At 48.4% G+C, this 21,493-nt stretch overlaps 1 protein-coding gene across 16 annotated transcripts in view; it reads left to right on the top strand.

Annotated features, from left to right (window-relative positions):
- KDM5C (lysine demethylase 5C) overlaps positions 1 to 11,028 on the top strand; it is a 34,404-nt gene extending 23,376 nt beyond the window's left edge. For 4 of the 16 annotated variants that reach the window (XM_085006047.1, XM_085006046.1, XM_005673632.4 and 1 more), the window contains 12 exons: positions 4,097 to 4,278; positions 4,368 to 4,492; positions 4,619 to 4,766; positions 5,351 to 5,456; positions 6,168 to 6,526; positions 7,140 to 7,278; positions 7,769 to 7,948; positions 8,107 to 8,244; positions 8,428 to 9,027; positions 9,312 to 9,390; positions 9,521 to 9,720; positions 9,826 to 11,028. In XM_085006047.1, coding sequence (XP_084862173.1) covers positions 4,097 to 4,278; positions 4,368 to 4,492; positions 4,619 to 4,766; positions 5,351 to 5,456; positions 6,168 to 6,526; positions 7,140 to 7,278; positions 7,769 to 7,948; positions 8,107 to 8,244; positions 8,428 to 9,027; positions 9,312 to 9,390; positions 9,521 to 9,720; positions 9,826 to 10,191 — 2,622 coding nt within the window. In that variant the 3' untranslated portion in view covers positions 10,192 to 11,028. 16 annotated transcript variants of the gene reach the window in all.
- The last annotated feature ends 10,465 nt before the right edge of the window (positions 11,029 to 21,493 follow it).

Below are 21,493 nucleotides of genomic sequence, written 5' to 3'. Positions count from 1 at the left end.
ATATGGTATTTGTTAAGTAACTGACCCATAGCAGGTGCTGGTATCACTGCTCTTCATCATTATTTAAATAACCCATCATTGTTTAAATAAATATTGACTGGCAGGTGTTCCTGTTGTGGCGCAGAGGAAATGAGTCCAACTAGTAACCACGAGGTTGCGGGTTCAATCCCTGGCCTCACTCAGTGGGTTAAAGATCTGGCGTTGCTTCGAGCTGTGGTATAGGTCGCAGGCACTGCTCGGATCCTGCGTTGCTGTGGCTGTGGTGTAGGCTGGTGGCTGTAGCTCTGATTTGACCCCTAGCCTGGGAAACTCCATATGCAGCCCTAAAAAAAAAAAAATAGAGACATTGACTGGCATATGAAACCCTCACTTGCTGGTTAGCTGGATAACCTTTTCAAGTTACTTAACCTCTCAGTCTCACTTTCCTACTCTGTAAAGTGGGAATAAATATCTAACTTGCAAGGTGGTTGTAAAGCTTAAGTAAGGTGGTTTATGTCGAAGCATCTATTGCTGCACTTGCAGTGTAGCAGCTGTTGTTATTGGTAATATATGAAGAAAATGATTGATACATGGAGCATTTCTTAAGAAATGCCATTTTTTTACATTCATATGCTTCAGTAGCTCAAATTAGTGTAATATTACCAAATAGAATGTGGTCTTCCTTCAGTAGATTTCTCCTAACATGTGTCAGTTGTGTTTGTGGATGGGTGGGACTGCTACTAATGTAATTCAATCACCTTCTTAAAGCACCAAACTTGAAATTCCCTTGTGGCACAGCCAGTTATGGATCTGACGTTGTCACTGCAATAGCTCAGGTTGCTTCTGTGGTGCAGGTTTGATCCCTAGCCTGGGATCTTTCGCATGCCATGGGGTGTGGCCAAAAATAAATAATAAAACCTGTACCTTTCCCCAACATTTAAAAAAAAAAAAGCTCCAAACTTGCCCAGTTAGGGAATTGACTTAGTGAGAGTCCTACATAGGATTACAAAGGAATGCTAGTTCTGAGGGATCCCTTGCTGCTTGGATCCGGATAATACTTTCTTATTTTAAAGAAAAGCTCATTTATAACTTTCCTGTGAGCATGAGCTATAAGGAGAATTGCAGCTATGGTAAGTGTTGGAAGTCTGGGGCCTAGCAATCTGTGATATTAGTTTGTGAGCACTTGCCTTTTTCCAAGGATCATTTTCTCTATTAAGTGCTATTATTGAATGATGACCCTGGAGCCAAAGCAAGGTGGGAAGAGTAGATGTTCTCATCCTGACCTTCAGAGGTCTCTACACTTGGCCCTTACCTAAGAGAAGGGTTCTGGACCCCCTCATCTTGAAACTCTGTAAAATATTGTGTGTGCATGTATGTGAGTACTTTTTCTGGCGAAAGGCCTCATAGCTTGCATCCATTTCTCAGAGAGGTCCATGATCCAAGGATACCTGGGGCCTTCATTCTTAAGAGCAGCATTCTCTGGCTTGAGAGTAGAAATACGCTTCAGTCATATTCTTATTTTGGGCAAGTTACTGACTCTCTGAGACTTAGTTTCCTCAGTAAAATTGGCCTGTGAGATAAATATCCTGAGATAGGCCTGTGAAATAGATATCCTTATCTAAAAATTAGCGCTAATAACAGTGAATATTTGTTGAGCACCTATCCCATCCTCCCCACCCCTACCCCCCAGTAGTCACCATACTGTACATTAGATTCCTCAAACTTATTCATCTTCTAACTGGAAGTTTGTACCCTTTGACAAGCATCTCCCCATTTCCCTACCCCCCGAGCCCTTGGCCACCACCATTCTACTCTTGTTTCTATGGGTTTGGCTTTTTTAGATTCCATATATAAGTGATATTCTGTAATGTTTGTCATTCTCTAACTTTGAGTATAATATGCTCAAGGTTCATCCATATTATCACAAATGGCAGGATTTCCTTTCTTTCTTACAGCTGAAAATATTCTCAGACCACCCCCCACATCTTTATCCATTCATCTGTTGATGGACTCTTAGGTTGTTCCTATATCTTGGCTATTCTAAGTAATGCTGCAGTGAATGTGGGAGTGCAGATAACTCTTTGAGATCCTAGTTTCATTTCCTTTGGTTATATACCCAGAAGGGAGATTGTGGGATCTTAAGGTAGTTCTATTTTTAATTTTTTGAGGTGCCTCCGTACTGTTTTCTAAAGCAATTGCACCAATTTACATACCTGCCACAGTGCACAAAGATTCTCTTGTCTTCACATTGTCTCCAGCACTTGTTATCTCCTATCTTTATGATAATAAGCCATTCTAACAGGTACGAGGTGATACTGTGGTTTTGATTTGCATTTCCCTGATGATTAGTGATGTTGCACATCTTTTCATTTACCATTGGCCATTTGTATGTCTTCTTTGGGAAAACATCTATTCAGGTCCTCTGCCTGATTTTTAATCAGGTTGGCGTTTTTTTTTTTTTTTGCTATTGAGTTGTATGAATCCTTCATATATTTTGGATATTAACCCTTTATTAGATAGATGGTTTGCAGATGTTTTCTGGGTTGTATTTTCATTTTGTTAATCATTTCTGTTGCTATGCAGACACTTTAGTTTGATGTAGTCCCACTTATTTATTTTTGCTTTTGTTGCTTGTGCTTTAGGTATCAGTATAAGAAATCATTGCCAAGACCAGTGTCAAGGAGCATTTTCCCTCTGTTTTCTCCTAGGAGTTTTACAATTTCAGGTCTTATGTTTAAGTCTTTAATCCATTTCAAATGTATTTTCCTGAGTGATATGGGTCCAGTTTCATTCTCCTATACGTGATTATCCATTTTCCCCAGCACTATTTATTGAAGATGCTACCCTATTAAGTATTCTTGGCTCCCTTGTCAAATATTATTGACCGTGTATATAAGAGTTTATTATTTCTGGGCTTAATTCTATTCCACTTGTCTATGTGTCTTTTTTTATGCCATTACCATAGTGTTTTGGTTACTATAGCTTTGTAATATAGTTTGAAATCAGGAAATTTGATGTTTCAGTTTTGTTCTTCTTTCTCAAGGATTGCTTTGGCTATTCAGGGTCTCCTGAGGTTCCATATCTAAGTGCTAAAATACTTTTCTGAGTCCTTAGTTGCTTTGCTTTTGTTAATCCTCATAATCCAGTGAAGATAATACCATTATTTCCCATTTTACAGATTGGGAAACTGAAACCCAGAGATTTAAATAATTTACTCAGTATCAACACAGCTAGATTTGTAATGTACAGAGCAGCATTTGTAATGTGCAGTGGACTTATGCAGGTTCGGTTGGTACAGAAGACAAAAGCTGTTAGAATCAAAATTTCCCTCTAAAATCCCTAAATGTGTCCATAATGTATAGTATTGTATTATTTTTCAGTTACTCCAAGATAGCTGGCTTTTCTTCCATTTTTGGAATGGATTGCTTTTTCTTCATCTATTCAGCAGATGAAGTTATTGGCTTAGGTTTGGAGGCCATGTTTTTGGGGGGAAATATTTATCTTTAAACACTGGACACAAGGACATAGAGTTTTATTTGTCTAAGTTATAGGTGTGTGTGCCGAGTGTCCCACCTGCTAAGTAGCCAGCAACACTTTCCTGGAACACAGTGGGCGCTGAGTACCTGGAAGCCAGCATTGTTCCCCCGTTCATGACACTTTTCTTGGTCACTTTCACATATTGCCACCTTTTTGGTGCCTGGGTCTACCACTTTCCTCACCTTCTCTCACCTGAAGGCACTTTCTGCTGATCTGAATCTTACCTGATTTTTCTTCCTCTCGGCCCACACTGATGTTGCCCTGTTTCATATGATTCCCCTAGTCTGAACTTCACAGAGGAAGTGTGCTCTGTGGAGTTTTGTCTCCCCAACAGCTCTTTTTTTTTTTAATTTAAAGAAAAGTTTTGGCTGTGCCTATGGCATAGGGAAGTTCCTGGGCCAGCGGTTGAACCCCCCACCACAGCTGTGACCCAAGTGGCAACACTGGATCCTTAGCCCACTGAGCCACCAGCGAACTCCATAGCTCTTATCACAGATTTGAGTCTAACGTGGGGCTCATTGGTGGCTGAGTTAGGGGTTTCTGCAGCCCTGTTCTGGTTCTATATAATGAACACCCCCAGGGCATCACGGAAGCTGAGCGAGAGGCTTTCGAGCTGCTCCCGGATGATGAGCGCCAATGCATCAAGTGCAAGACCACATGCTTTCTGTCAGCCCTAGCCTGCTATGACTGCCCAGACGGCCTTGTCTGCCTTTCCCACATCAATGACCTCTGCAAGTGCTCCAGTAGCCGGCAGTACCTGCGGTGAGCAGGGGGCCTACCTGGAGGAAGTGGGCTGAGGAAGGGGATGCAGAGCTGGTCCAGATGTGCTCTTCCCTGCCCTCTTCCTCCAGGTATCGGTACACCTTGGATGAGCTCCCTGCCATGCTCCATAAGCTGAAGGTCCGGGCTGAGTCCTTTGACACCTGGGCCAACAAAGTGCGAGTGGCCCTGGAGGTGGAGGATGGGCGGAAGCGCAGTGAGTGATGGGGGGACGGAGGGACTCCACAGGCAAGTTCTAGTCCCTTTTCTTCTGTACCCCCACCCCCTTCCTCTGCCTTTACTCAATACTGCCTACTCCTTGCTGTTCTCATTCTCTCTGCAGGTCTTGAAGAGCTGAGGGCACTAGAGTCTGAGGCCCGTGAGAGGAGGTTTCCTAACAGTGAGCTGCTGCAACGACTCAAGAACTGCCTGAGTGAGGCAGAAGCTTGTGTGTCCCGGGCTCTGGGGCTGGTCAGCGGCCAGGAAGCTGGGTATGGCAGCATGAGGTGTTGGGCACAGATAGCCTGCTGCGGAGCCAGCACCTAGGAAAAGGACTGTCGGGGGTGGACTCTGAGTACCATTAGGCAGGAAGCTGACAGGCACTGCAATAGGAAGTGTTGGGGAGGGCAAGGAGGCCAGGCAACTAGAATGGAGAGGAGCACCTCAGTGCTAAGAGAGCTAGAAATGCTTCTTTTTATCAGTACTTGAAGAAGAGTTCAGACAGGACGGTGGATTTTGTAGGCAGGGAGGAGTTGTGCAAGGTTTAGGGACAAGACACAGAAGCATAAACCTGATCATAGAGTTCACAGTAGAAGATGAATTAAAAAGTCCAGCTTCTGTTACCATCAGTTCTAAGCTTCCCTGCAAATAAGTCCTATGTTCCTCTCTGCTAATTCTTTCATCATATGAACGTGCATGTATCTTAAACCCTCCCTCTAACCTGGGCATTTGAAGGGAAATGTTAAGTATGAGAGATCATAGTGTACAGATATGAGGAAAGGTGTTGGGTCTTAGCACAGAGATGGAGGGAGGGGACTGAGTTTGAACTTGAAACCCCACATGTGAAACTCCATAGCCCCCACAGGGTGGCTGGTCTACAGATGACCCTGGCTGAGCTCCGGGCCTTTCTGGACCAGATGAACAACCTGCCTTGTGCCATGCACCAGATTGGGGATGTCAAGGTGAGGAGGGGTGGACTTGGAGTGCTGCTGAGGGATCAGGGGGATTGGGGAGCCTGAGCAGCAAGCCAGTCCTGGCTTCTTTCAAAAGTATCAAGTATTTGGGCAAGACAGGATGCACATGTGAGAATGGGAGGTAGGAAGCAAAGAATTTAGCACACTGTTTGTTAGAAATGGGATTTGAGGGGCAATTGGCAAGGGTACAAGTACAGGATACAGAGTTGAGGGAAGGTTTCCTGGTGGAGATGGAAGAGCAGAAAGGAAGTAACAAGGGTGTTTATGGGCCTGGAAAGCTGAGTCAAGTTTAGGAAGGCAGAGAAGTGGGATGGAGAGGGCAGTGGACACCAGTGTGAGGGTAGAGATTGTGAGAAGGCCAAGAATAGAGCATTTTTAGGGCAGAGGGTCTCCTGATGCTATACATCAAAATCCTTTGGGGACTTAAACAAAGCACAGACTCCTGATTAACCTCTATTAAAAATCTCAAGGGGGTGGACCCAGTGGTCTTCATTTTAACAAACGCCCCAGGGTATTCTAGCAGGCAGTGAGTGTTAGGAACCGCTGCTTAGGGCACAGTGAAGGAGGAGAGCCCAGCCCATGCTAGGCTCTCTTCCCAAATAGTGGAGGGTAAGAAAGTAGGTAGGGCAGGGGTATGTGGTGGTGGGACCTTTATGTGGGCCCTGCTGAGGAGTTTGTTCTTCATCTATATCCTGGTAGGGTATTCTGGAACAGGTGGAAGCCTATCAGGCTGAGGCCCGTGAGGCCCTGGCCTCACTGCCCTCCAGTCCAGGGCTCCTGCAGTCCCTGCTGGAGAGGGGGCGGCAGCTGGGGGTGGAGGTACCTGAGGCCCAGCAGCTGCAGCGGCAGGTGGAACAGGCACGATGGCTGGATGAGGTGAAACGCACGCTGGCTCCCTCAGCCCGAAGGGGCACCCTGGCTGTCATGCGGGGACTGTTGGTCGCGGGTGCCAGTGTAGCCCCTAGTCCTGCTGTGGACAAGGCCCAAGCCGAACTGCAGGAACTGCTGACCATTGCTGAACGCTGGGAGGAGAAGGCCCACCTCTGCCTGGAGGCCAGGTAGGTCCAGCCTCTTCCCCTCCCTGCTCTACTTTGGCTTTCAGAATTTACTGGAGAGGCTAAAGGTGATTCCCATGGGTGTCCTTGGGCACCAGACGCTTGTGTTGGTGTATTGATTATCCTCCCCTTTTTTGTCTCTTGTCTTTTTTGTTTTTGTTTTTTAAATCCGTGTTACACATAAAAGCAAAGATAGTCTTATGGAGAAGTAGAGATGGACAGATATAGGCTGTATAAAGGACTAGCTCTGCAGGCTGAGCGTGCACACACTCATGAGCAAGTACCAAGAGACAGATGGACAAGTGTCAGTGGAAACACACCATGCATGGAGCATCCTGACAAACTGCAGCACCAGATTAATACTGCGGATTGTGTGTTCAGGCACTGCCAGCAGTCTAACAGACTGGTGAACAAGCAGAAGCATGGGGGCTATGGCAGAAGTTGGGTGCATGCAGGCTGGAGCAAGCAGGGACTGACAGCCACCTGTGGGCAGAATACAAGCAAATAGGCCCAAGTGGCAGGCCCAGGGGCTCATGTCACTTTATCTGATTGTCATGCTGGGCTTCTGGTCAGGTAGACCACCCTAGACTGAGGCCTCTTTTTTCCCTACTTTTAGGCAGAAGCATCCACCAGCCACGCTTGAGGCCATAATTCATGAGGCAGAAAACATCCCTGTTCACCTGCCCAACATCCAGGCTCTCAAGGAGGCCCTTGCTAAGGCCCGGGCCTGGATTGCTGATGTGGACGAGATCCAGGTGAGGACCTTGTTGCCCCCGCCCCTTCCCCCTGAGACCTTCGGTCCAACTGGGAGAGATGGCATACATTGTGTTTTTCTGGGTGGAGTTGGGTTGGCTAGAGAGAGGAGGTAGGCACAGCACGTCATGAAGAAGCAAAATGTGCTTGGTGGGCAGTGTGAGGAAAGAGTGCAAGGCTGGCCTGAGGGAACATAGGATGCTGGTTAAAATGAGAATGGTGGGGTCAGGGAGGATTGAAGGCGTGAACTGCAACAAAATAACTGGTCTGGTGGTCTTTGACTGGATATCTGGGGGCTGAGCCAGTGGATGTAGGCGTTGTCAGAGAGTCAGGTGGGCGGGTGTGCCTTCCTTAGGATGATCTCTGGTTTTTGTGGGGTTTCTTTGCTTCAAGACTGTGAGTCCAATCCATCTTCCCAGCTTAGGACCGGCACAGAGTAATATCAGTAGGTGTTGGCAAGTTGAATTGAGCTTTCTCTTGCCCCTGTCCCAGAATGGTGATCATTACCCCTGCCTGGATGACTTGGAGGGCCTGGTGGCTGTGGGCCGGGACCTACCCGTGGGGTTGGAGGAGCTGAGACAGCTCGAGCTGCAGGTACTGACAGCGCACTCCTGGAGGGAGAAGGCCTCCAAGACCTTCCTCAAGAAGAATTCTTGCTACACTCTGCTGGAGGTGAGGCCTGGGACCCTGACCCATAGCCTCCCTGCCTCTGGCCCAGCTGTTGTGAGACAGCTCATATGAGAACATGGGGGTTTTAGGGGGAGCTGGGGAGGGGTGGTGGTGGGAAATAGGGGAAGCCCGGACATTCCCCCTCTGTCTACCTGCCTCAGGTGCTCTGCCCGTGTGCAGACGCCGGCTCAGACAGCACCAAGCGCAGCCGGTGGATGGAGAAGGAGCTGGGGTTGTACAAATCTGACACAGAGCTGCTGGGGCTGTCTGCGCAGGACCTCAGGGACCCAGGCTCTGTGGTAAGGAGCTTGGGCCCAGATGGAAAGAAGAGCCTGGCAATGATAGTGTCTGAGCCGGGTGATCATGGGCAGACCGCTTGCTCCCTGGGCCTCAGTTCTCCTCGTTTGGGAGTGGGGTGCTCATGGTGCCAGAGAAGGAGGGATGGGCTGCTAACCTCTTCTCCCTTGTCCTGGGCACGGCAGATCGTGGCCTTCAAGGAGGGGGAGCAGAAGGAGAAGGAGGGAATCCTGCAGCTGCGTCGCACCAACTCTGCCAAGCCCAGTCCGTTGGCATCACCGAACACATCTTCCTCTGCAACCTCCATCTGTGTGTGTGGGCAGGTGCCAGCCGGGGTGGGAGCTCTGCAGTGTGACCTGTGTCAGGACTGGTTCCATGGGCGATGTGTGTCGGTACCCCGCCTCCTCAGTTCCCCAAGGCCCAGTCCCACCTCATCCCCACTGCTGGCCTGGTGGGAGTGGGACACCAAATTCTTGTGTCCGCTGTGCATGCGCTCACGGCGCCCGCGCCTGGAGACCATCCTGGCACTGCTGGTAGCACTGCAGAGACTGCCTGTGCGGCTGCCTGAGGGCGAGGCCCTGCAATGCCTCACAGAGAGGGCCATCAGCTGGCAAGGTCGTGCCAGGCAGGCTCTGGCCTCTGAGGATGTGACTGCTCTGTTGGGACGGCTGGCCGAGCTTCGCCAGCGGCTGCAGGCTGAACCCAGGCCCGAGGAGCCCCCTACCTACCCTTCAACCCCTGCCTCTGACCCTCTCAGAGAAGGCAGTGGCAAGGATATGCCTAAGGTGAGCTGCGCAGCCCAGCTCTTTTACCCTCAAATTCCTGTCTCCTAGCCCTCACCCTTACCTAGGCGCCAGCCCTGTCCCTGCTCTCTGACTTTTGGTCTCCTTTGGCCTGGCCTCCCATCCCCTTTCTGCATCCTGTCCAGATCCCTGGAATGCTCCATGCTGGCAGCCTGTGTCTGCCCTCCTCCAGGAGGTGGAGGGTCCCAAGTCTGAGGTTGAGGGGAAACAGTGGGGCCTGGTTTTTCAGTTCAGTTACCACTACGTGTTCTTGCTCTCTTTGGCAGGTGCAGGGGTTGCTGGAGAACGGAGACAGTGTGACCAGTCCTGAGAAGGTAGCCCCGGGGGAGGGCTCAGGTAAGAGAGGTAGGTCCAGGTGTGGGTAAGCTGTTTATTGGATCTCACCAGAGTGACCCATGTGGTCCTTGGCTCTGTCGTGGTGATGGGAATATGACTAGGAGTAGCCTCTAATCTGGCCTGTCCTTGCAACCCCCAGACCTGGAGCTGCTGTCCTCGCTGTTGCCCCAGTTGACTGGCCCTGTGTTGGAGCTGCCTGAGGCAACCCGTGCCCCCCTCGAGGAGCTCATGTTAGAGGGGGATCTGCTTGAGGTGACCCTGGATGAGAACCACAGCATCTGGCAGCTGCTACAAGCTGGGAAGCCTCCAGATCTAGCACGGATCCGCACACTTCTGGAGGTGAGGAGAAGGATCGTGGACAGGGCCAGGAGGTCAGGCCAGGCCGGCAGGGACCCCAGGCCTGACCACTGTCCTGCACCTCTTTTTTCCTATCTGTGGTCACAGCTGGAGAAGGCAGAGCGCCATGGGAGCCGAGCTCGGGGCCGGGCGCTGGAGAGGCGGCGGCGGCGGAAGGTGGATCGGGGTGGGGAGGGCGATGACCCAGCCCGAGAGGAGCTAGAGCCAAAGAGGGTACGGAGCTCAGGGCCAGAGGCCGAGGAGGCCCAGGAGGAGGAGGAGCTGGAGGAGGAGACTGGGGGTGAGGGGCCCCCCCAACCCCTGCCCGCCACCGGCAGCCCCAGCACCCAGGAGAACCAGAATGGCTTGGAGCCAGCGCTAGGGGCCAGTTCAGGCTCCTCTGTCCCTTTCTCCACTTTGACTCCGCGGCTGCACATGTCCTGCCCACAGCAGCCGCCTCAGCAACAGTTGTGACAGTGACTGAGCCTAGCACAGACCCCAACAGAGACCCCTTGGCCTCAAGGATCCTCTTTCTGACCATCAAGCCTGCTTCTTGGGAGGTCGGCGAGTAGGGGGGATGGCCACCCCCCCACCCACCCCAGTCCAACCCTGAGTCCCTTGACTTTTATATTCTGACTCCAAGGTATTGTTCAGACCTCAGCTCCTGGGGGCCGGCCCCTGGAGTCCCCCTCCCTGGTAGCCTCTAACCAGCATTCCCAGACACCTGAGGCAGATAGATGGATGGGCAGGTGGGCAGGGGGGTGGCTGGGGCTAGGCCAGCACCATTCCAGAGACACGGCCAGTGCATATGCAAACTGGGGGAAATCTCCTCTCCCTTCTCTCCCCAGTTGTGGCCCTGGCCAGGCCATGCTACACTAACCTCACCTCCCTGTCTTACTCTTTCTCCTCCTTCCCCCTTTCTCCTGCCACCCTCTTCCCTTTGCCTCCTTCTCCTCCCGTCCCCTGACTATTCCACCCAGGAGGAGGAAACTTCACATAGCTGTGCTCACAGTTTTTTATTTTAAATGAATTTGGTTGGGGAGCTGAGCAGGGCTCCCTGTGATCTGAAGAAAGCTTTTGGTGCTTGTCCTCACTACCACTTTGACCTTCCCTCCCTATCCTGCCCTGTCTCCTTTCCTCCTCCTGGGTTCATGTTGTAATAAAAGAAGATTGTTGGTGTGTAATTAATTTGTTCAAAGGAAAAAAAAAAAAGCAAAACAAGAAACTTGGTTCCAACTGAAGCCTATTTTAATTTTATTTTATTATTTTCCTCTTGTTAGAAATAAAACCCTTAGCAACATTTTTTGGAAATACGTTTCTGAGTGAATTTCTCTTTGGAGGGGGTGTCTCCATCACCTGTCAGTGGAGCAGCTGCTGCACTGGCGGAAGCACACCCAGGGAGCTCTGCGTTCTGAAACTGGGTCCTACTAGGTTCTCCTTAACTGTGGGCAAGACATCCCTGAGTCTCCCCCCGACTCCACCCCGAGCCAGTTTCCCCCATCTCCCAATAGATAGGCCCTGGCACCACTCACCTGAACTCGGCAGCATAGCCACCTCCAACCTTATGCCCTCCAGTCTATCCTCTTCAAGCCCTGAGAGAGATTTTTTTTTCCCCTCTGGCTTTATTGAGATATAATTTAACACACCATGAAATTTACCCATTTTATATGTACAATTCAGTGATTCCAGAGGAAAGTTTCTATCCTGCTTAAAACTGTCCGTGATACTTCATTGCCCTTGAGACACACACACACACAGTTGACCCTTAAACAACATGAGTTTGAACTGTGAAGTTCCCCTTAAACATTGTTTTGTTTTGTTTTTTTCATTAAATACATAATACTATACTATCCACGGTTGGTTGAATCTGCTGAGTCAAGTCTGGGGATGTGGAAGGACTGGCTTTAAAGTTATATGCAGATTTTTGACTGCACAGGGGGTAGGTGCCCCAACCCTGCATTGTTTGACATAATCTCATCCTGGAATGCTTTCCTGTTGGAACTATTTGCCACATTCGAGGACCCTTCCCTGGTTTTTCTCTACCCTAAAGGGTTCCTCCTGCCCCTGTGAATGGGAACTTAAAGGTAGGTGTATGGTCCTTTGTGATCCCTGAGTTCACTTTTTAGAAACAGCTTTATTGTAATGTAATTTATATACTATACAGTTTACCCACTAAAAGTATGCAATTTAGTGGCTTTTAGTATATTCTACTTGTGTGATCATCACCACAAAAGATTTTAGACCATTTTTGTCATTCCAAAAGGAAACTGCATTCCTTATACCTCACCTTCATCCCCTGGTCCCGCCTCCTAGGCTACCACCTAATCTATGTGGATTTGCCTATTTCAGACATTCTATATAAATGGAATCATGTGAGCCTTTGAGACTGCTCTTTCAGTTGGCATAATTGTTTTGAGTTCACTTTTCCTTTTTTTGACCACACCCATGTCATGTGGAGGTTTCCGGGGTGGATCTGCTGCAGCGATGAAGCCAGGTCCTTAATCCACTCCACCACAAGGGAACTTCCCAGTTCATGTAAATGGAGATATAATGGTGCCTTTACATTGGACAGGTTTTTTTCACCCTCCTAGGCCCCAAAGTCTTTAAAATGAGGATGTCAGGGATCCTCATGAGGGTTTGTTTACATGTTTTTATGAAGGGATTTGTGTGCATGTATTTTACTGGCAAGAAGACCAACCAGGTTGCATCAGATTCATAAAAGGGATTCTTATCTCTCCAAAGGCTTAAGAACCACTCTTTGTAGTCAAGAATGTTGTGTGTTCAGAGTCTGGCCATGATATGAGGATACAGAGGAGGAGGCAAAAATGCTGAAACCCGCCTAAGACAGCTCACCAGCTTCCCATCATGCCTGGCTCTGCAAGGGCTTTCGCTTCTCTCAAGGTGCTGCACTGAGGGCTTAAGGGCTAATGGCCAGACTCTGATGCCCAGCACACGGTCACTGTGCTTTTTCTCAGAATGCTCAGTGGGTGCATTTTGCTCTGCTTCCCTTAAGATTTCCAGTTGATGGGAGCCTAGCCATGAGTGAGAAAGTCCCACTTTTGGCAGCTTTGGCGGGGCCTTTGATTTCCGGATCAGCCCTGCCACCTCCAGTTTTCCAGTCAGGAGGTGCTGGGCTGTGCAAGTAAGGGGAGGCAGGGGCCTGTGGACACCCCTGTCCAGGGCCCAGTTCGACAACAGTCCATGGGGGATGGCTGGTCTTTTGTTTGCCTACCTATATGGAATTGAGCATGGGCTGGCAGAGACCACCTCAGAGACTGGGGCAGGGACAAGGGACTCAGTCTCAGCACTTCACAGTCACTCCCGCCCTGAGGCAATCAGCCCCCAGAAAACATGGCCTGACAGGAGAGGAAGAGGGTGCCTATGACCTGCAGCAGCTCCCAGGCTTGAGAACTAGCCTGAGGTCCTCCAGGGTGAGGGGCTCACCAGTTTCCAGGCAGCCTTCCCCATTCGGGCACCGTCCTGCCCCATCCCTCATAGTGATGTGCATCCCATGAGCTCTGCAGAAGTGCTAGCCCCCATCCTGTAAGACTCAGCTCAAATGTGACCTCGTCCAGAGAGCTTGCTCTGGGTGCAGATCTGTCCCCCTTTCTAAGACACTTACCTAGAATGGGAGGAGTGACTGGCTCAGGGAGGTGGAGCGGGCACAGATAAGTGGGAGATGGGGAGAAAGAGGATTGGGGAAGCACAGTATCTTCACTCCAAAGTCATTTTCTACTGTAGAGACACCTCCTTGCTGCTGCATCCTCCCTGAGGTTGCCATATCCCTAAGAATGGCTCCTGAGTCTGCAGGTGACACAGGGATGGGGAAAAGACATCACTTTTACTAATGACTTTCCACAAAGTCCCTTCCCTTCCCTCGTGCCCCCACTGTGCCTTAGGTGGCACCTGAAATGCTCTAGGATTAATGGGTCTGTCTCTTCTACCCTGAAGCTCCCCAAATTGGGAGCTCCTGGAGGTAAGGTAAGGCCCGGGTTTGAGCCCTCTGCCCCTATTTCCAGCTCAGGCACCTGTATGGTCTGGGCTCAAAAGAAGGGAGGCAGGAAGAGCAGCTGGAGTCCCACTCTGTCCCCTCTGCATTGCATAAAGCTCAGTTAAGGGTGCTACCCCATGGGAGTGGGGCCTGGGGTTTGAGGTCCATGGTCATTGGGGCTCTGAAGGGGTAGACACCATGCTTCCCAGAAGTCCTGAAATCGTGATGATGGGAGAAGAGGGGTTGGGAGGCAGATGGGTTCCCTGCCTCTGGGGCACTCACGTTCTAGGAAAGGGAGGACAGCCTCTTGCAAACCTTTCTGGGTGCCATCTCCATGTGAGATATTTCACGAAGTCTCTGTCATATACACAGGAAACAGATCCCACGAAGAACATGTCTTGCTTAGGTAATACCAGCCCGGCAGAGCCAGGATTCCTACCAAGTCTCTGTGACCCTTACAGCCTGTGCCACATGAGAGAAAGTGTCCAAAGTAATAAGCCTGCCCCCTCAGGAAATATTCGTAGCAGGGGTTTAGTGTTACTCTCTCCTGTTGGCAGGTGGAACCTCAGCAGTGCTATGGCCAGATTGGCCTTGGTAGGCAGTAGTGCATATTGCCAAACTTTTACATAACTTCCATGCCTACCTGTATTAGTTATGTATTACTGCATAACAAACACTTGAAAAAACTTAATGGCTTAAAGCCATGACGTTTATCTCACAGTTCCTGGAGGTCAAGAATCTAGGTGCAATTTAGCTGGATTTCTATTTCAGGATCTCTCACGGGCTGCAATCAAGGTGTCATCTCAAGGCTCGAATGGGGAAGGATCTGCTTCCAAGATCAATCATATGGCTGTTGGCAGGATTTAGTTCCTTGTAGGCTGTTGGACTGAGGCCCTCAGTTTCTTGCTGGCTGGTGGCTGGAGGCCATCCTCAGGTTCCTTGCCATGTGGACCTTTCCATAGCTCAACTTATAACACGGCTAATTGTTTCAAAAGAGTGATCAAGTGAGGACAGACAAGGAGGAGTTGGGGGAGCAGGGGGAAAAAATAGCGCACATGCAAGATAGAAGTCACAGTCTTTACAGCCTAGTCTCGGAAGTGACATGCTACCACTTCTGCAATATTAGTCACTAGGTCCAGGCCACACTCACAGGGAGGAGATTACACCAGGATATGAATACTTGGAGGTGGAGATCACTGGGGGCCATCTCAGAGACTCACTACTATAGTTTGTCCTCTGGCCCCCAATGATTCATGTCCCTTCCACATGCAAAATGCATTCACCCCTTCCCAAGGCCTGTAAAAATCTCATTCCATTCCAGCACTGCCTCAAAGTCTAGAATCTCCTCTAAATCAGGTCCAGGTGTGAACGAGGCTCTTTCGGTATATTCCTTAAGCATAGCTCCTTAAGTACTATTTTTTTTTCCCACCAATAGATCTGTGAGACTTAAGAGACAAGTTATCTGTCCCCAACACGCCCAACATACAACAGTGGAACAGGCACGGGATACTGCTATAGACATTCCATTTCAAAAATGGGGGAAATGGGAGACACCAAAGAGTCACTAGGTCTATAGCAATTGTGAAATCCAGTTGGGCAAATGGAAGTTCCTGGATTAGGTTTCAAGGCCTGGGAATACTTCTCCATGGCTCTCAGCTCTGCTTTCTGGGCTCTTGATCCCACCCTTGGTGCCCTTCTTTCTATGTGAAAGGTAGCACGTACTTGCAGCTGAGTAGTTTCCCCAGTCTGCTTCCCGCCAGGAAAGTTTTGGGGGCCCACTGGTTTCTTGTCATTTGGTACTGTCTCTGTAATCAGCTGCCACTGGGAAATGATTCCAATAGCAGGGCTTCGTGGCCTCTACTGTTGGTAGGTTGGGCACTCAGCAGTTGCTATAGCCAGACTGGCCACGGTGAAAGTCTGTATGGTGGAGCCTGTGAATAAGCTCCATGTGTGCTGCCATTTTATTCAGGAGTCCACTGGGTAAGGAACTGAGGTGGGCCGACATCCACAGGACAGGATGTCGTGCATCTTGTCGAGCTCTTCCTCCACAGTGCATTCTCTCGGGTGCTCATGTATATGGGACGTGAATATCTTCACATTCTGTGCCCATTTCCAAAAGGGACATCCATATGCCTCCTCCCCAGACCTCCTCCTTGAACAATATTTCAATCCTGTTGTTTCCAAGTCCTTGACCACCTAGCCAAATCATTACTAACTACTATAATGTAACAGTAGATATAATCAGTAGATATCTATACCTCTCACCATATATGTGATGAAGCTGTGAGAATTTCCCTTCCCATTGTCCTTCAGGATCAACTCTAAGTGGCGCTATAACACTGCAGCTAGCTACGTCCAGCTGGTGCCAGCATAGTACGCAAAACCATCTGTGAACTAAATTTGAATATTGTGTCTCTTAGTCACCTAATCAGGGGGAATGCCCCATGAGACTCAGGTATGAGTGAGAAAGGGACAGCAATGCAGCCAGTGGGAGTATGAGCCACCTGCTCAGGCAGCTTGCTTTCTCTGTTTGGTGGTGGAGTGCTGTTGCACACAGACGACCTCATGGTTTGACGGGCCCATCAACACCTGCTGCCCTGGCAGCTCAGCTTGTGCAGATCACATGGTGTCCTGTGGTCAGGCATTCATTCACAAAATAAATTTGTTTTTCCATTTTCATCTTTCTCTGTGTCTGGGACTCCTATTATCACAATGTGGCCACCTCTAATTTTACCCTCCATTTAGTTTTTTTAAGAAAATGTTTTCTTTTTCTTTCTTTCTTTTTTCTTTTTCTTTTTTTTTTTTTTTTTTGGTCTTTTTAGGGCTGCACCCGCAGCATATGGAGGTTCCCAGGATAGGGTTTCCAATTGGAGTTGTAGCTGCCAGCCTAGGCCACAGGCACAGCAATGTGGGATCCGAGCCGCATCTGCAACCTACACCACAGCTCACAGCAATGCTGGACTTTAACCCACTAATCAAGGCCAGGGATCGAACCCACAATCTCATGGTTCCTAGTCGGGTTCGTTAGCCGCTAAGCCATGACAGGAACTCCTAAAAAAAATATTTTCTATCTCTTTATTCTTTCTTGTTGATATCCACAAGAGGTCCTCAAGCTGGTCTTTCCACCACTCACACATTTTTCTTCATCTGTAGCCCTCATACCCTTTATGCCATCTATTCCATATGTATTCCAATTATGTGTCCAGGCACTGGGCACATCACAGGATGGGATTTTGGATCTGCTGGGCCCAATAGGAGAAGAACTCAGGCTGACATTTTATGTAAGACTTTATCCCGCTCTGACCAGTGGACCATGATGACAGTCTAGGTCAAGGAAGGTTAACTCAGAACCAGTAGGCAGTCTATTTCAAAAGTTCTGGGTACTTCCGGGTCCTCAAAGCACAATTACGTTGGCTGCAGGCTCCTGTGGGAAAAGCATGGTGGGAGAGTTCCCCACACACTCTTGTGAAAAGTGTAGCAAGGTCCTTCTACAAGCAGATCCTCCCCTTCATCCAAGGGGCTCTAGTCCATGAACTGGGAGAGGGGCTGGGACTCTATATTTGGGGGACTAGATCAAGCCTCCATTTGCTAGACTGTTTTTTGCTTTGTTTTGTTTTGATTACATAAATCAAGTAGGACCTTAGTAGGCTGTCCATCTATTTTGGCCCTAGGGTAACCACGTTTAATTTGCCACCACTACAGATCCACACAAGTCCAACCGTTCTGATTACTGCTATGGCTCTGCTGTCCATTATAGGAACTGGATCCCACTTGTCTTGGAAGGTAATCCTCTTATCGCCATTGGTGATAAGCCCAGCTCTCACCATGACCCCAAGTTGCAGAAAAAAAACCGCTGCGATGTTTTTTAAGGGGGCTGGTGCTTAGTCAAGTATTAGTTAAGGTAAAGTTAGCTTCTGGGACAGGACAAAAACATCTCCGTGAAATTCAGGATAATAAATGTACTTCTTGCTCCTGTAGTCGTCCGAAACATGTGTGTTAATAGCTGGGCTGCCCTCTTCTGAGTGGTGACTTGGGGTTTTAGGCATCTTCTGTCTAGACAGTCTGCCATCTTCAAAACGTGGTCACCATTGTACTATTGTCATCTCCATCCCAGCCGACTAGAAGAGGAAAAGACCATGTGGGAGGTGTTTTTTTGTTGTTGTTTTTTGTTTTTGTCTTTTTTTTTTTTTTTTTTTTTGCCATTTCTTGAGCCGATCCCGCAGCATATGGAGGTTCCCAGGCTAGGGGTTGAATCGGAGCTGTAGCCACCAGCCTACGCCAGAGCCACAGCAACGCGGGATCTGAGCTGCGTCTGCAACCTACACCACAGCTCATGGCAACGCCAGATCTTGAACCCACCGAGCAAGGCCAGGGATCGAACCGGCAACCTCAAGGTTCCTAGTTGGATTCGTTAACCACTGCGCCACGACGGGAACTCCCATGTGGGAGGTTTTAATGAGCTAAGTCTAGACATAGTCATATCACTTCTGCTCACATTCCTTTAGCTAGAACTCAGACAGTGGTCATATTCGCAAATGATGCCAGAAAATGTCGTCTGAATTTGTCCCAGAGAGGAAGAGGAAACAGAGATAATGAATATTTAGCTAGTCTCTGCCACAGCTCATAATGTATTTCTCAAAGCCCTTGTGAAAAGAGCGTCCACACAGTTAAAGGGTGATTTAAACAGGTTACGCGTGATGAATGAATTGAACCCAACATTCTTTTTTTTTTTTTTTTTTCTTTTTAGGGCTGCCCCCACACCATATGGAAGTTCCCTGGCTAGGGGTTGAATCAGAGCTGCAGCTGCCATCCTACACCATAGCCACAGCAATGCTGGATCCAAGATGCATTTGCAAACTTCACTGCAGCTTGGGGCAAACCAGATCCTTAACTCCCTAATCGGGGCCAGGGATCAAACCCGCATCCTCATGGACACTAACTGGGTTCTTAACCTGCTAAGCCACAATGACAATCATTCCTGATTCCAACATTCTTATTGCCTTAAACATGTGGAAGGCAGCTACCACCAACGCCACTAGCATTTAGATCCCTCCCTCTACATTGTACATCTGGCATCTTAACTTCAATTAACATATAGGGTACTGTTGAGTCCAGGTTTCAACCAATCAATAGGACAAATCTTAGAAATACTCCTGGCTGTTTCTGCTAACATAGAACATCCAGGAATGCTGATAAGTGCAGGCATACTGAAAATTTTGGCGCAGAGCTCCTGCTGTGGCACAACTGGATGGGTGGCATCCCTGGAGCACTGGGATGTAGGTTCGATCCCCAGCCTGACACAGTGCGTTAAGGATCTGATGGCTGTGGGATAGCAACCTGGACTTGGATTTGATCCCTAACCCAGGAACTCCATATGCTGCGGGGTGGCCAAAAACAAAGAGAAAGATTAGAAGGGATTTGAAAAGTTTGGCCCTACCACACCCGATAAAGACATCACGAGGAAATTACAGACCAATATCCCTTATGAACATGGATGCAAAACTTCTCAACAAAATACTAACAAACCAAATCCAACAGAATGTTAAAAGGATGACACACCATGATCAAGTGGGATTCATCCCAGAAATGCAAGAGTGGCTCAACATCAGAAAATCAATCAATCAAAAAAAAAAAAAAACAACAACAACAACCACAACAACAACAAAATGGTGAGCTGCTGCCTATCCTGAAAGGAGAAAACTAATCAGTGTGGGACTTAGTGCCCAGCTACTGCAGGAAGGACCTCACTCCACTGAGTGATCCAGTCCTCTGAGGTGGCCGAGGAGTAGAAGATGCTCATCCCTGGTTAATGCTTTGTGTATTTCACAAGGCTGTGCCAAGTGAATGTATGTGACTTTTTTTCCACCAAAATTAGAACTCAATAAACACCTTCAAGTTCAATTAAAAAAAAAAAAAAGAGTTCCCGTTGTGGCTCAGCGGTTAACGAACCTGACTAGCATCCATGAGGACGTGGGTTCCATCCCTGGCCTTGCTCAGTGGGTTAAGGATCCGGTGCTGCCATGAGCTGTGGTGTGGGTCGCAGACTCGGCTCGGATCCCGAGTTGCTGTGGCTGTGGCCTAGGCCAGCAGCTGTAGTAGTTCCAATCAGACCCCTAGACTGGGAACCTCCATATGCCACAGCTACGGCCCTAAAATGACCAAAAAAAAAAAAAAAAAGAAAAAAGAAAAAAAAGAAAAAGGAAAAGAAAATCAATCAAGTTTAATAGAACAAAGGAAAAAAACCTATGTGATCATCTCAATTGATGCAGAAAATAGCAAACATCAGAGAGGATGTGGAGAAATTGGATCCCTTCTATGTCGCTGGTGGGAATGAAAAATGATGCAGCCACTGCTTAAAAATAGTCTTGTCAGGAGTTCCCGTCGTGGCGCGGTGGTTAACGAATCCGACTAGGAACCATGAGGTTGTGGGTTCGGTCCCTGCCCTTGCTCAGTGGGTTAACGGTCCAGCGTTGCCGTGAGCTGTGGTGTAGGTTGCAGACGCGGCTCGGATCCCGCGTTGCTGTGGCTGTGGTGTAGGCTGGCAGCTACAGCTCCGATTGGACCCCTAGCCTGGGAACCTCCATATGCCGCGGGAGCGGCCCAAGAAATAGCAACAACAACAACAACAAAAGACAAAAGACTAAAAAAAAAAAAAAAAAAAAAAAAAAAGGGTGATAAACAGCCACACCTGCGGCATGTGGCAATTCCCAGGCTAGGGGTCGAATTGGAGCTTCAGCTGTCGGCCACAGCCACAGCCACAGCCACAGCCACAGCAGATCCGAGCTGCATCTGTGACCTATGCTGCAGCTTGCAGCAATACGGGATCCTTAACTCACTGTGCCAGACTAGGGAGTGAATCCACAACCTCATGGATACTAGTCGAGTTCTTAACCTGTTGAGCTGAAACGGGAACTCCATGAATGGATCTTGAGAAAGATTCGCCAGATCATTAGAGGGTCTCCAAGCCATTCAGATATAGCCATATTAGACTGGAGAGGAAGAGCTGCCTCTGCTGCCAAAGGAGGGTCAGTGGAGGCTGGGGTTCAGGGAACTCAGGGAAATCAACCCTGATGTTTCAATTTCCAGGGTCCCACTCTTCCTGCAACAGTGGACTTTTGGTTTCACATAAGAGACCTGGAGATCTTGTGCATTTAGCCTGTATTGTAATTCAGCAACCTGCAGGATTTGGCTTTATGTCTGATTTCAGGCTACATCAGTCCAGTGATTAGAAGAGATCCAGAGATCTCTTGTTTTTTGATACAGACTTTATTTTTTAGAGCAACTTTAGGTTCAGCAGAGTATAACAGGCCATGATGTTCTACATCCTTACCAATCCTTAGCACTGTCCACTTCTAACTTTTGCCAATCTGAGGAGCATGAAATGGTTTAAATTGACATGATCTTAATAACTAATGAAATTGAGCACTCTTTCATATACTTACTGGCCACTTGGGTATTCTCTCATGACATGCTCATTCAACTCTTTGGAATATTTTTTCTATTGATTTTTTTTTTTTTTGTCCTTTTGCCTTTTCTTTCCAAGCCGTGTCTGCAACCTACACCACAGCTCACGGCATTACCGGATCCTTAACCGACTGAGCGAGGCCAGGGATCGAACCCTCAACCTCGTGGTTCCTAGACAGATTCGTTAACCACTGAACCATGACGGGAACTCCTATTTTTTTCTATTGATTATCCATCTTTCTCTTTCTCTTGTTGAACTGTAGGATTTCATTTTATAATCTAGACATGACATCTTTGATGGTTTCAAGTGATACAACTATA

This window comes from Sus scrofa, chromosome X (genome assembly GCF_054392235.1).
Source record: "Sus scrofa isolate SSC_HxYL_T2T_F1_AM1 chromosome X, Sscrofa_HxYL_maternal_Yorkshire_Landrace_v2.0, whole genome shotgun sequence".
In the NCBI taxonomy this organism is placed as follows: Eukaryota; Metazoa; Chordata; class Mammalia; order Artiodactyla; family Suidae; genus Sus; species Sus scrofa.
This window is presented reverse-complemented; position numbering and strand designations above follow the sequence as displayed.